The 14,682-nt window shown below is 40.5% G+C and overlaps 1 protein-coding gene and 1 long non-coding RNA gene across 2 annotated transcripts; one reads left to right on the top strand and one right to left on the bottom strand.

Moving 5' to 3' along the window:
• Positions 1 to 1,139: 1,139 nt before the first annotated feature.
• LOC113157465 lies at positions 1,140 to 5,671 on the bottom strand. The gene is made up of 3 exons (XR_003298487.1): positions 5,583 to 5,671; positions 1,857 to 2,031; positions 1,140 to 1,723 (listed from the first exon to the last, which is right to left on the bottom strand). It is a non-coding gene; the product is annotated as an uncharacterized LOC113157465 (long non-coding RNA).
• ovol1a (ovo-like zinc finger 1a) lies at positions 5,422 to 13,863 on the top strand. The gene is made up of 5 exons (XM_026352973.1): positions 5,422 to 5,952; positions 11,245 to 11,471; positions 11,656 to 11,862; positions 12,317 to 12,461; positions 12,562 to 13,863. Exons 1-5 carry the CDS (start codon positions 5,853 to 5,855, stop codon positions 12,912 to 12,914), a joined length of 1,032 nt encoding a protein of 343 aa, XP_026208758.1. The 5' UTR covers positions 5,422 to 5,852; the 3' UTR covers positions 12,915 to 13,863.
• The last annotated feature ends 819 nt before the right edge of the window (positions 13,864 to 14,682 follow it).

The raw sequence follows: 14,682 nt of genomic DNA, 5'->3' as shown, positions 1-14,682 counted from the left end.
ACAGTCAGTATTTTGATTGATGATGAGTGCGTGTAATGTGAGTGGGATCATTTGTAGTGATGAGTCAATGGAGAATTATCACTGGATGCTGAGGAGCTCAGGAGATGATTCAGCAACACCAAGCCATTGCTAAACCTACCTGCCCAACAACAAACAACAGAGAAACAAAATTAGCAGATCTCAGGTGAACCCAGTGAAACGTTTAGCAGCTAGAGAGCCACACAATCCCCTGTGGACGTGGTAGAAGTCAAAACTTCAGTGAATATTGGATTTCAGCCTTTAATGAGACGTTAAAAGCATGATTTAAAATGAATGAATTAATAATTAATTGTTTCTGCTGCTACCAAGTGGCCAAAATCAGGACATGCCCTCACATGCGTTACTGTGTCAGATGTGAAAAGGTGATGACGGATTGTTACATAACTGGAAACTGAGTTCGACTTGTGGAATTTGGACTGCGGTGCCTGACTGACACGTTCTGCTTCATAGCTGTGAAAAAGTCAATTTCATAGCTGTCATTGCCATCTTTCATCCAGCTCATTGAGCCTTTAAACTTTTTTTTCTCCTGCCTTTGCAGGTCCTTGCCTCCATTTCCTTACTGGGGAAAAACATTTAGCGGCAACACACACATCAGCTCACGGCTTCTGCTGTATCACAGACACATCACGTCTTTACTGGAGTAAAAATATAAGTTCTACTGTAAGATGTGCTTTCCTTAGTAGGAACAACCACACACCTGCAGACACACACGCAGGTATGCTACCTGACTAGCGTCACCACCCATTGCTGAGAAAACAGGACCTATAAAAAGTATGCAAACTGACCTTCAGTACTAACGTGACACAGACACAGGGAGGGGGGAGGAAAGAAGAAGTCAACAGACGAGAATCGAAAGTAAAAAATAAACAGAAAGAAGTTGGTTGGCGAAAAGGTGCCACTCCTTTTCTCCTTTAAAAAATAGATTAAAAGAGTAGGAGTGGCTCAAATATTCATAATCAACATTTTGTTTTTTAGGCTCCGTGCAATGATCTTTACACAGCCAGTTTACAAGCTGTGAGTGGACTCACTGTGTAATTTGATGAAATACTATCCTGCTGCAAAAAAGACAGGGAACCGTGCATTTTTCAGTTATAATAAGCAAAAACAATAAAAAATTAAATGTTGTCACTATTCAGTATGGAAGTGTAGCTCAGCACTTTGAATTGCTTATAGGTTTCGATGATTGATCCCTTAGCTGCAGAAAAACCTTATCAGGTAAAACCACATTACCAGCCCCAAGTGTAGAATCTTAAGTTGGAAAAGTCTTCACCGCTTTGTAAAAATCAAACGTATAAACATGTTATGTGTAATTTTAGGGTTGACTTAACACTAGAACGTCGTCAGATGATCCAAAGGTAAACACAGGAGAGAGAAAACAGAGGTTCGGTCATGAATAATAATTTAATGCCAATTAACTGGGTCAACATCTGTCATAATTATTTTAATTGTCCGTCTATGTTCAAATTACTTTTATTGTTACACGCAGCTAGGACAGGGTGGCACGGTGCTGTAGGGGTTACCACTGTTGTCAGGTGCTTTTCCCTGTGTCCGTGTGGGTTGTCTCCAGGTACCCTGGCTTCCTACCACATGGTGCCGGCCCTGTAAGAGGCCGCTGCCCTGTCCATGGTTCACCCTGCCTCTCACCCAAGGAGAGCTGGGGTTGGATCCAGCACTCCCCATAACCCTTAACAGGAAAAGTTGTTAGGAAGATAGATAGAAGCCAAAAGTTACTGCCTTTATTTGTTTTGTTGTTTATTCTCCACATCATGTAATCAAGTTGAAAATAAAAAAGGGATATCTTTATCCTGGGTTCCTACCTGCCACACTGTTACATTTGATGTCCCCACTAGGAGTCACCAAAGGCAGATCCAAACACTTGCAAAGGGGCTTTTAACACAGGGTGTGGGATGGGGAAATATGCCCACATCATGTTTAGCTTCCCTTCCTCAGCTCCCTTCAAACAGCCTCCTCTGACTGTCCACTCACCAGCATCTGGATGAAAGAAGAGAGGAATTGTTGGAAACGTGTCGAATGTTGAAACATTTATTATCTACAATTAGTTGCACAATGCACTCGTAGCATTAACCTTTTCTCCCCAGTTCATGGCTCTTAGACAGCGCATTGTTTATATACAGCAGTAATAATCCACTCAGAGGTGTCTTAATGTAGAAAAATATCTCCTTTCATGAGGACACCTCAGTGTGTATTATCTCTTAGGGTATGCTCCAATCCGACATGATTAGAGCAGGAAGATAAGTTAATAACAGTAGTGTGTAAGAGACAGGAGAAGAGACAAAGTGTAAGTGTTGTGAAATAAAACTGGCCTCTCATGCGTCTTTATTTCCCCTGTAACTTTCTATGTGACCTATCAGGGAGGAGGCAACGGTAACATATTTGGCCATCTTAATTATCAAAACTCACATCAAAAGATCATTCAGACACAAGAAAGGGGTTAAGGGTGATGTAAAAAAAAAAAAAAAGGTTTCAATGACAGTTAGAAAGGGGCCGCAAGAGAAATGAAGAGAGAGGAGGGAGCGGGGCAGCTCACCTACCCAAACTACTCCAACAGCCCGGGTGGCATACCGTTCATTCATTCATCCTGCACCACTCCTCTCACCAGACACCTCTCTTTTATAACTGGCTCTGACTTCTCCTCCTCTGTTCAGCCCAAAAATGCCGCATTTGTTTTGCATTCTGAGTGTGTTTATTTTCGACACTGGATTTTGTTTATCTGCACATGCAAATAGAAAAAAAAACGTGTGTGTGTGTGTGTGTGTGTGTCGATCTACAGGAAGTCCCAGAGATGCTACGTGCAAAAAGTTCATTAAAACAAAAGGCTGAGATATTCCAGGTTCACGTGAAAATAGTTAAAGTGTTTCCCTGACACATTAGATCCAAAATAAATAAAACCAGGGTTTGAAACTGCTTTAGTTTATAATCAACATACTACATATAATGGCTTTTCATGGAATTCACACAGAACACAAACAAGACACAAACAACAGTGTGTTTACACAACTGGTCGACCCCTACACTACCATTCAAGAGTTTAGGGTCACTAGTTGGGAAATGTCTTTGTCTTTGAGATTAAAGCAGAATTCATAACATCAAACTGATCAGAAATACAGAACAGTAACAGTTATAAATTACTATTATTAATATTAATTAATATCGACACAGACGTACAGAGGCTCATTATCATCAGTGTAAGGAAAACTGAAAGTAAACCGAGTAGAAAACCTTCCTGCTGTTACGTGAGCGTGTATTCATGTAAAACAGGGACATTTCTAAATGACTTCGAGAGATCGGTGACAAGACTGATATCATGCTAATTACCTTAGCTTAGCATAAAGGGACAAAGGACAGAACAAAACAGTCCTGGGATGGAGTTGAGAGGTCCTGGAAGGTGAAAGTAGCTCAGTCTCCTGGCGATAGCTTCATTTTTTAATGTCCACGCATGATAAAATCAATCATATCTAACTCTCAACAACAGCAGGCTTCACTCAACTCTACTTGTGTTTAGGTTTCAGGTGTTTCTTGAGACCAGTGTGTGTGTGTGTGTGTGTGTGTTGGATCTATTACAAAGACAAGGGATCAGTGGAAAGCAGAGGGGGGTTGTAAACACACAGCAGGGAGAGAAAGGTGGGGCCGACAATGATCCCTGAATGACTCATTTACATACCTACAGCCCTATATTTGTCGTTTTAGCAGTGACATTAAACTAATTAACTAAGTATCACTGAGACGTGCAGTGAAACTACTGCCGCGAAGTAGTAACCAGCTAGAAGGTACAGCACAGCTAATATAAGCTACGGTTAGCTCAATCAAATTGTTTGTCTATAAAACACTAATTACAACATCTTCAAGGCCAAAGTTTCATATTCAAATGTGCAACATTTAGTCCATAATCCAACAATCACAGCAACAGTAAATAAATAAATGTCATATCAGCAACATTTAATCCTTTCTAGCTGTGGCCATCAAACAATGCACAACAATTTCCCTCTGGGCTTAATAACATTTTGAATAATTACACTTGAATCTTGAGAAACCTGACCCAGCAAAGTTTGTTTGGAAAATCCATCATCATAAAAGATTTATTTGCAATTGATCAACTGAACATACGGTTATAGAAGAGGAAAGTGCTGCTCATCTCAGAACTACCTAATGTAACCAGTTCTTACCCATGAAGAAAGTGAACAGTTAAGAAAGTGGATCCACATTTAAAACATTATGTCAGCACTTTAGAATGAATGTGTTTAAACCTGAAGCAACTCTAGTATCAAAATATATACGGATTTGAATTTACCCCACCTTTTGCTCATCTAAGCACGCTTCCTGTTGATATTTCCTACAGGATATAAAGGCAGCATTGAATCATTTCCCCCTGAATAATCCATCTAAATAACAAATTAAAAGAGAAAACGGTTTTAGCCCAGAGAACAAGTTATCTGTTCAACATTGACTGATCTGACTCGTAAAAGGACTTGGACCAAAGTGCACAGAAGAAGACTGCAGTAAATGTACAGAAGTTTAATTCTTCTTCTACCAGTGACGTTTATGTTGGTGCTCACCATTAATACATTATATGCCTGATTTGTGCAAACAGAAAACATTAGTTAGTTGCACATAGCTAAAGCTACAGTAATGATGTCTAGAGAGATGTTTCAGCTATAAGTAAACATCACTGAACATTATCACCTTGATGACGGAGGAAGTGTTTGCAGGAATGTTGTATTAGATGTATCTAATAAACTGACACCTGATGAAATGCATGCTGTGAGCCATCAGTCGACTCACGGTGCACAAACATGAGAAAAGTAACCGAGGGACCTCAGCACCAGAATCAGTCTGTAGGTGTGTTTGTATCAAAGGTGACAGAGCAACATCTCTCCACATAGTAAAACCCTGCAAAGACATTAAATCCAGCCCGTGTTGTTTAACTCACTCTAACCCTACACTGAGAAATGTATCTAGACCTTTTCTGTTCTCCAGGCTTCTATTTTCTGTTCACCTGGCTGTTGTTAAAACAAATAAAGTCTCATAACCCTTTTGATTGTTGTGCTCATGCATCCGCAGGAGGAAAGGGTGCATCTAACTGTGCTTTACCCCACAGTTATTTCCAGCGTCTACACACCTTTAAGAGGAATGGAGAAGAGGTGGAGATAGAGGAATGGAAAGGCTGAAACAGACAGAGAGAGGAGGGGGAAACCGGTTCAGCAGGTATACTGAGGCCTAACCCAGGCTCTCTCCGGCTTGTTGTCACCGTTATTTCTGAAGCGCATGCGCGCTGTAGTGTGTTTCCTGCTTTTTAAATGAGTACCTGTGCTGCTTTTGGACCCACCTCTGTCGACTGAGTGTGTGTGTGTGTGTGTATATGTGTGTGTGTGTGATCAGGGCTATCTGCTGTTTTTTTTTTTTTTCTTAGCCCGCTCTGTCACCCACTCACACACACTCACACACACTCTCTCTCCCGTTATCTGAGGGCGCTGAAGGCGATACTCGTTTTTACCTGTCCGGGCTGCTCACCTGAGAGGACTCACCTGTTCCGACGCCGAAACACTTTTCTTTACTTCTTGATCCGGTGCCGGAACAGAAAACCACGTTCACTGCGTGAGGAGAGAGAAGCGGTCCGCATCTGAAACGACAAGAGAGGCGCAAGAAGGAAGGACGGAGCAGGGGGACCGACACCTTCCATTTTTTTCGTCCCACTCAGGAGTTTCCTGCTTTGGGAACTTTCTGCTGCTGATACGACGCGATCGCCGGCATCTTCGCGTTTGCGCCAGAAGGACTAGAGGTTCACAGAAGCGAGCATGCCGAGGGCCTTTTTGGTGAAAAAGGCCAATGTGTCGCCGGGAAAGCGGAACTGGAGCGAACTCCCCGATCATGAACGAGGGGACGTCTACATCCCAGGTGAGTCCACGCTGCTGTAATGAGCCATATTTGTTGTTGAGAGAGAGAGAGAAAAAAAAACCCCATCTAAATGGAGGGGGTCGGCGAGTCCTGGCGCGTCTTTTGGCGCGTTTACGCAAACGTGTGTGTCTAATAATGATAATAATGATGATAATAATGCGAGTTTAGGATGGACGAGGAGGGTCGGGGTAGTGATTGTAACGGGGCGGCTGCAGTGAGGGGCCACCGAATAACGGGAAACACAGCGGGCCGTGAACACACAGCCCTGCGTCCCGCGGCCAGTTGCGCATTTTTAATTTCTTTCTCATTAAAACCTCATTTTTGTTATGTTGGCTCAACAACAGCAACAAAAAGTTGTGAGCCTGATTTGAATAAAAATGAGAATTTGCTTCCCAACGTGTTAGAAAAACAAGGTGGTGGTCACATAAAGTGTGTTATGGAAACCTTTAAAGTTCATGCGTGTGCACTTTTGTTGTCATATCGGTCATGTAGCAGCTCCAGAGTTTGTTAGGGCCTATAAACTTATCACAAGGGCCCGTTGCTTTTCACATACCGACCTTCAACCCCTGATTGCAGCCTTCTTCCTCGTACAGCTTAGTACTGAACTGACTTGTGTAGCTCAATCATAATGGAGCCTATGGTCACGCAGCTTTGGGCACTGAGCACGTACATTGAGCTCTCACTGCAGGGTTGTGATTTAGCAGTAGCAAGTCTCACATGTTTAAAAATAAAATAAACACATTTGGCTTCTTAATCTATGAGTGAAACCGTGAATGGGGTTAACGGCCCACTCCTTTATATTATATGGCACACATGTTTTCTGATTAGGCTGCTGTAACTGAAAGGTGCAGGCGCTGACGTGTTGACTGTCAAATTGGAGCTTGTCGTCTTTCAGTTCAGCTAAGGTGTGTTTGCCACCGACTTTGCATTAAAATGACAAGTCCACCTCTGAACCAACAACTCTTTTTCTGTCTCCCCCTCTCTCCCTGAGAACAATCCCCATTGTTGCCATCGGCGGAGTTTTTTTTATTGTAAGACCACATCGGTATCAGATAACAAGTAACGGACTACACCCTAAACCCGAAGCTCTGTCTCTCTCTCTCCTTCGCGTCCACCCTTCCCCCCTCTTTGTGTGTCTTTCTCTCCTCATCTCATCACCGTTAACTTTTAATCATTGACTTTTACATCCTCTTTGGTGTTTCAAACCGGAACACTTCTAAAAGGCAACCGAGGGCCCTGGAAAACAACATTAATCAATCTTAATGCAAACACACAACCATTGAAGACATGATGCCTCTGAAGTGTTGATAGGTATTTACACAGAGACAACAGACGATGGAACCGTTTCAACAATTAGTCTACTTAGATTCACTCCTGTAGCATTGGTTATTCGTCAGTGTTGTAAACACCTCAGGCATAAACCAAAGACAACGAATCTGTAATAATCGGCGACAGGTGTTTTTTTCATTAAAGTATCTTATTTCCTCTGAGAATCCATCTCTATAATAAACAACAAGAGCTGTTGTGCGTAATTACGCATAGTTAACACTCCTTACCAAACCCAGCAACGGTCTCAGCTAAACTTTCTGGTATGTGCCGTTACTTGATGTACCTGCCTGACGCGTGTTTTCTCTATGTCTGACAGAAAGACACACACACACACACACACACACACACACACACGCAGAGGAGTATGATAATTGCTCTCAAAACAGGCGTGTTGAAAACGTGCATGCAAATGCAAAATACAATTGGTGTGGACAATTTTCTGTGTGTGGGTGTAGGTGCAGGGATTTATTTTTATCTCTTAGACCGCCAACATGTGTCAGGGCCTGTTTCCTATAGGCCATCAGTCTCCAATAAACCTCTGCCGTCTGGTTGGGTTTTCATTGTTGCGCACTGATTCACATAACACTAGTATTTCTTCATCAACTACTGGTTTATGTGAGATCAGACATAACATTGTTTAGAAGTACAACAACTATGACAAAAGAGAGAAATGCAGATATGTAAAAAGTCAGCTTCTAAATCAAAAGCTGAAAAAAGGAAATAAGTACAAACAGACTGAAATGGAGCCACTGTAGATGCAGGTCTATATTGATAGTGGATGTCATTTGTTGAATTGCGTAAAACTTTGAGGTGTAAACATGAAGAAACATAGATAAAAGACAATTTGTCTCTCATTACAGGTTATTTAAATATAATATTACAGTGCTGATGAACTGAAATACTGAATAACCAGGGTGTTGTTATTGGGAAAAGAAAGTAAGAACAAAATAGAACACTCTGCCAATCTACTGATAAAAGTCCTGATTACAAACAGTGTTTGGGCGGATTTTAATTTCCGCATTATTATTTAATGAATAGCCTGTCATTTTGGTAAGTTGCTTTCTTGCCAAGAGGTAGATGAGAAGACACAAACCACTTTCATGCATGTACTGTAAATACAGGATGCAACAAAGTCGAGTGCGTCACTGTGCAGAATCACAAAAACATCAACTCGTTCAAAATTGTATCGTCTTACAATAACTGTGAGACAAGTAAGTATAGTCTATATGATCATATATATATATATATATATATATATATATATATATATATATATATATATATATATATATATCATATGTATTCACACACACACACACACACACACACACATATATATATATATATATATATATATATATATATATATATATATATATATATATGTGTGTGTGTGTGTGTGTATATGTGTGTGTGTGTGTGTGTGAATACATATGATATTTATCTGTATAATTAAAGACATATACTTAATATTATACTTATGTATGCTTAAAAACTAACTGTTTAGATAGACTACATTAAAAATGTCACATTAATTTAGAAAGTGCAATGGCAATTCCCAAAAGGTGTATAGGGCATGGCATTTATAGATGCTATGTCCTATGAATACAAGTTTGCAAACCTAAATACATGAAAAGATGATTCCAAGTCTCAAAAAGCTTTGCAAATGAGGAATTTCCACCAAACTCACTGCAAACAAAAAACAAGAGTGTTTAAAGAAGAACGTGTCTGCTGATCTAAATCCAGTAGAAAACCTTCAAGTCTTTAAAAACATCTGACATGTAACATGTTTGCTTTAGAGATGCTGGACAGGAGGATTTTGTTACCCTCAGACAGAACTGCTCTAGCTGGTTCACCCTGTTTCCAGTTTTTTTGTACAAAACTAAGCTTAGGCTGTTGGTAAATCTTTTTCATGTTACTCTTAGCATCAAAGGGAAAAATTTTAACCCTGAAATAGTCTATTTCTCAAGCTATAATTACGCCAACGGTTTCTAATTTCCAATCCAAGTTAATGTTTATTGAATGGAAGGAAATGTAACGGACCCTACAGACAGCCTACTGCTGCATACGCCTTTAGCAAACACGCAAAAACACACACAGACTTAAATGGACTCACACCCTGTGTTATCTACCAATTGTTGACTCTTTCTCCCAGCTGAGCGTCATTAAATGGTTAGAAAGAAAATATTAAAGCGTTCAAACAGCACAGCTTCCCCCTTTCTCTCTCTCCCCGTTGAAGTAAGAACACTGGGGTAGTTTGAATCCCCTCACCCTACCTCCCAAAGGCACACGTTACCCAAGCGCTCACGCACAAACACACACACACACACACCTTATTCATTGGTGAGGGTGGAAGGAGGGGTGAACAAACAATACAAGATGAGATTAAATGTCCAACCAACAGCAGTCGCCACAGAAACTATCACCAGACAGTAATAATTAAGAAAGATTTAACGTGCAACATGGTAAAGTCTCACTCGTAAAGATGTCAGGATTTATAACGAAAGAACACAAGAAGCATTAACTCTACACATCTATCGTTGTTAGTCCTCTTTTAAAACAGGCTATTGTAGGCTGTAACTGTAAAATCCCTGATGGAGCTCATGTTAGTTGACAACGTTCATCCGCTGAGTGAGGATCTGAACCCAAAAAACTGCAGCTCTAATTAAAACCTGCAGTACCTACCTGTTACAAAAAAAAGAAAGAACAAAAAAAAAAGGGTACATGTATCTGTGTATTATTTGCCAAATCTTGGGCTGTATTTTATGAATACAGACATTTTCAAACCATAACCTGCCTGAGTTACAGTGAAATTCATAATGAGATCCACAGAGGTTCTCTGAGCGATAGCTCTCCCACATAAATTAAATGTTGAGTTGTACACAGAGCCTTCACTGTGTCACAGCGTACCGTTACCTCTGCTAGTTTACAGATCGGCTGTTATGTCTTTTCATCTTTAAAGCTCACTGCAGGGCTTCATTTGCATTTACATTTGAGTATTATCTGATTGAGGCCCTGCAGACTCAACTGATTCATTGTCTTCACTGGGCTGGACCACGCCTGCCATTGGGCTACCTAAAAAGACACACACACCTGTACTGATATTGGAGGCTCAGTAGTTTCTATGACTCTTTCATTGGGGTCCTTTTATAAAGTGCTCAGACACAACCGGCAAATGCAAACCTACATACACACATAGGCAGGCAGGCAGACATCCACCCCTGCGGAGGTGGATTGTTTGAGGAAGGTACGGAGCTGGTGCTGCAAGACAGTCTGGTCAGGCAAGTTTAACTGTAATGGTAATGTGTGTATGTGCGTGGGCACGTGTGTGTGCGTGTAAAATAAGTTGTTCAAAACAATAGGTCAAACATGTGCACACCCATGCCCACACACGCACACACATATTGAGGTCTGTGTGTTTGCTAATTGAGAGATTGTGTAAATATAGTGCAGCAGGTTTACTGCCTGTTGTGAAATTCTGTAGGACAGAAAAAAAAAAATCTTCATTAGTTTCCTTCTTTCTTTTTTCCTTGTTTTCTCGCCCTCTGTCCCTTTTTTGTCACAACTAAAAAAAAGATTTAAAGCTGCAGTTACATTCGTAAATAACATGTGATGAAGCTGTGATAATTAAAGAGGTCATTTTCTGGTCAATTCTATTGATTTATCAGTGCACAGAATGTGATAATAAAGAGGTGGAATTAGTAATCATAATAATATCTTCTTTTAATCTTCAAATCGTTTAAATTATTTTTGCCATCAAATTATTATTTTTTTCATTCATCATTTAATTATTATTTGGGTCATTTAATGTCAGAAAATACTTTTCCTAAACCCCCAAGTTCATGTCCAACTGGATATACTACTATGGAAATCAAAGATAAACAGCAGAGTTTTGTCAGAAAATTAACTTTTCAGTTGATGGAACATGACAATGACACTAATTCTTCATGTCTCTTCTTCAAGTCTCCATCTTCCCTCCGTCCGTCCTGATGGAGGCTGAAGCCAGCCCCGCTGAAGCCACACCACTTTGCCTCACCAAACACTCTGTATCCGACACACAAAGACGTGCTGAACTGCCGTCCAGCACCGTGTTGGGTCGACCACAGAGCCCGGCGGCTCCGCCAGAGGAGAGGTCAGATGTCAGGAGGCGGGCGCAGGGTGGCTCCACATACGTTAGATCCAAAATAAAGGTGAGAAAATAAGCAGGGCCAGCCCATAGTTAATGTACTAAATGCTAATAGGGTAACTTTAGTTATATAAATTAACTGTATTTCTATATTAGCCATCATTTCTATTAGAGTGCTGGTGAAACCTTGGTGATAATTAAGCACAGTATCATCTTTATAACAACAGACACGTCCCTCTCCACCACAGGTAACTACAGGCGAGTTGCCCACCGATCCTTCGTCTCTTCATCTCTCTCTTCCTGTCATTCCCACACCTCCACCCTTAACCCCACACACCACTCTGAAGCCTGTGGCCTTGACACCAACCCCTCCCCCTGTGGTCTCCATGGTGACCAGATCAACAGGTCAAAGTCAAAGTTCATCGGCGGGGACAACAGGAGAGTATGTGTGCCAGGTATGCCAATAAGACTGGAACAACGTGAATGTGCACTTTAAATAGTTTCCATTAACTGCCGAAATGTTGGTTGACGTGTTGGTTAACATTTCTGGTAAAGTCAAGTAGATATTATCAATTATATATTTGGTGAGTGACATTATTGGTAGTTAACATACGCTTTTAGTTACGTAAGACTAATATTCAGCAATAGATGCTCCTCAATCTCAACGCAGTTTACAGGTGTCCTGTCAAGTTTTGGGTAAATCCAAGTTTTTAAGTGTGGATCCCCGTTTTGTTTGTAATGCACGAGCAACATGAGTCGTGCCGCTAGGTTAAACCTTTTCATTGGCTGATTAACGTGTGTGCAGTCATGTTGATTTAAGCAAAGTAGTGCGCCCACAAAGGCAGTGAAGAAGAAGTGGATGTTGGTAAAGTGAAATGACACTGACTGTGCTGTGATCACGTCTTGTAGGTTTGTCAGAAGACGTTCCATTACCAGCGGATGTTAAACAGACACGTCAAGTGTCACAACGAGACCAAAAGGCACCTGTGCAACTTCTGTGGCAAAGGCTTCAATGACACTTTTGACCTCAAGAGACACGTACGCACACATACAGGTACTAACACACTACACCCTTCCATGATCCCACACTCTAATGCTAACACGGTTGTTTTTAAATCCTAGAAACCTTATGACATTTTAAATAATTCCTGCAGGAGTCCGTCCGTACAAGTGCACCCTCTGTGACAAGGCCTTCACCCAGCGCTGCTCTCTGGAGTCCCACATGAAGAAGATCCACAGCATCACCCTGAAGTACGCGTACAAGGAGCGACGCAACAAGCTGTACGTGTGCGAAGAGTGTGGACACACGGCAGGGGCTCAGGACGAGCTGCTGATCCACATCCACTCACTTCACCCCAACAGTCCTCTGCTTAAGGGGAAGGCTGCACGGAGAGCAGGAGGAAGAGGAGCAGAGGAAGAACGAGAGGGGGGGTCAGTTGAAGGATCCACTCCAGGTTCTCCACAGGGAGTTGATAGTGATGATACCACCGGGTCAGCGGGCCAGTAGAGGAGATGAGAGCCAGAGAGAGCAAGAAAATAAGCTCAGGGGGCTGGATGAAGGATGGATGTACTGTATAGAGATACAAGAGGTGGATGACCAGTCCGATTACAAAGTAAAGGCACTGTATGTAGACATGTGTGAATATTTATATATATTTACTGTAAGTGTGTATGGATTTGGGCATCTGTATATAACGACCATTATTGTGAATGACATAACAAAGGTCAAGACTTTGACTAATATATATTTTTAACCAGGATTGTTATGTGGATGAGCTCAATAGCATATCTGACATTGCCAGCATATTTTTCTGCATTTGTATTGTGTATGAGCCGTATTACCCGTGGGCCTCTTTGTACAGCAAAAAAAGATTCTTCTATAATACAATTACTTTCATTCATTTATTCATTAAAGGGAGTAATATATTACAAGAGAATGCATTTCCTTTTTTGAGACAATCTTTTGAGACAAAGATGATCTGAGATTCAGTTCGAGCATTTCACGTTTTCTACGTATTACTGTCACAATATCAGATTTTCACTCCACAATTATCATGGCCAAAACTATTCATGCTAATAATATAATCATCATGTCTACAGAGGCTACAAGCATAGTCGTAAGAAAATGTACAAAAGGAACAATTAATGGATAATCAAAAAGCAATGAGATGAACACGTAAACAAACTGTGTCTTCTTCTGGTTTCAAACTGCCATTAACTATGTTGGAGTTTACTGGCTCTGGATAATCTACAATATTATCATTGACACAACATCAATATTTCATTTTTAAACGACAGAAATGGAGAAAGAAGGAGTCCTTTTGCTAATCCAAGCTGATGTTTCCCAGAAATAACAAATCTCCTTGCTTCATTTATGTAGCATATTTTCAGTGTGTAATAATATTTATAATGGAATAAATCGATGTTACTTTCTTGAAATAAAATAATGAAATAATGTTTTGTTTGTGTTTTATAAAAAAGGTCTTTATTTTTAGTCTAATTCAGTGCTAAGCTAAGTTATTAGGATGCTAACTCTGAATAGTTGGAAGAAAGGGGTTGAGAAGTAAAGACTAGTCAGACTCACTTAGTACAAGGCTGGTTGGGTCAGTTGGTTAGTGTGTGGTACTAATAATGTCGAGGATATGGCTAATATGCAGAAATGCTTACTCCTGCAGCATTTTGCAAACCTTCTCTTTTTGCAAATTAATGCCCATGTAAATTTATATGGAAGATGCATGTACTGTACTGTAGCATTAAACAGACACAGGCTTGTTCAAAGATAAGAAAGGACTTTGTTTCATACAGTTTATCTGGTAGATTAAGTTCAGATTTCAAATTCAGTTTATTGCTATAAATACATACACTTCCAAACATGCAGCCAGTAGGCAGACGTCAATCCACCGACATTGTGTTACAAGTGGTAAAGGCCTGTTTGGAAAGAGACTCAAAGATCATCAAAGATGAATTGCTAATAGAGTTTGCACTTTATTGTTGATGGATGATCACAAACCTATAGTTTGTGTGCAAAAATAACAACGGACCTTTCTACTCCACAAGAGCAAAAACATTTAAGCCTAAAATTCTCTAATTCCTTCCTTCACAACTGCAGCAAAACATACATCATACACCCAGGAAGTCTAGAGACGTGGGAGTAACATACATTAAAATACTTAATAAATACTGTTTAGTAGATGTTTTAGTCTGTTGCACACCATGTTTAAGCCAAGTGTTTGTGTTTCCTGCCTTTCAGTCTAATCCATGGTTATTCATAACAT

Source organism: Anabas testudineus, chromosome 18 (genome assembly GCF_900324465.2).
Source record: "Anabas testudineus chromosome 18, fAnaTes1.2, whole genome shotgun sequence".
NCBI lineage: Eukaryota > Metazoa > Chordata > Actinopteri > Anabantiformes > Anabantidae > Anabas > Anabas testudineus.
The sequence above is the reverse complement of the archived record's forward strand: the minus strand, read 5'-3'. Positions and strand labels throughout refer to the sequence as shown.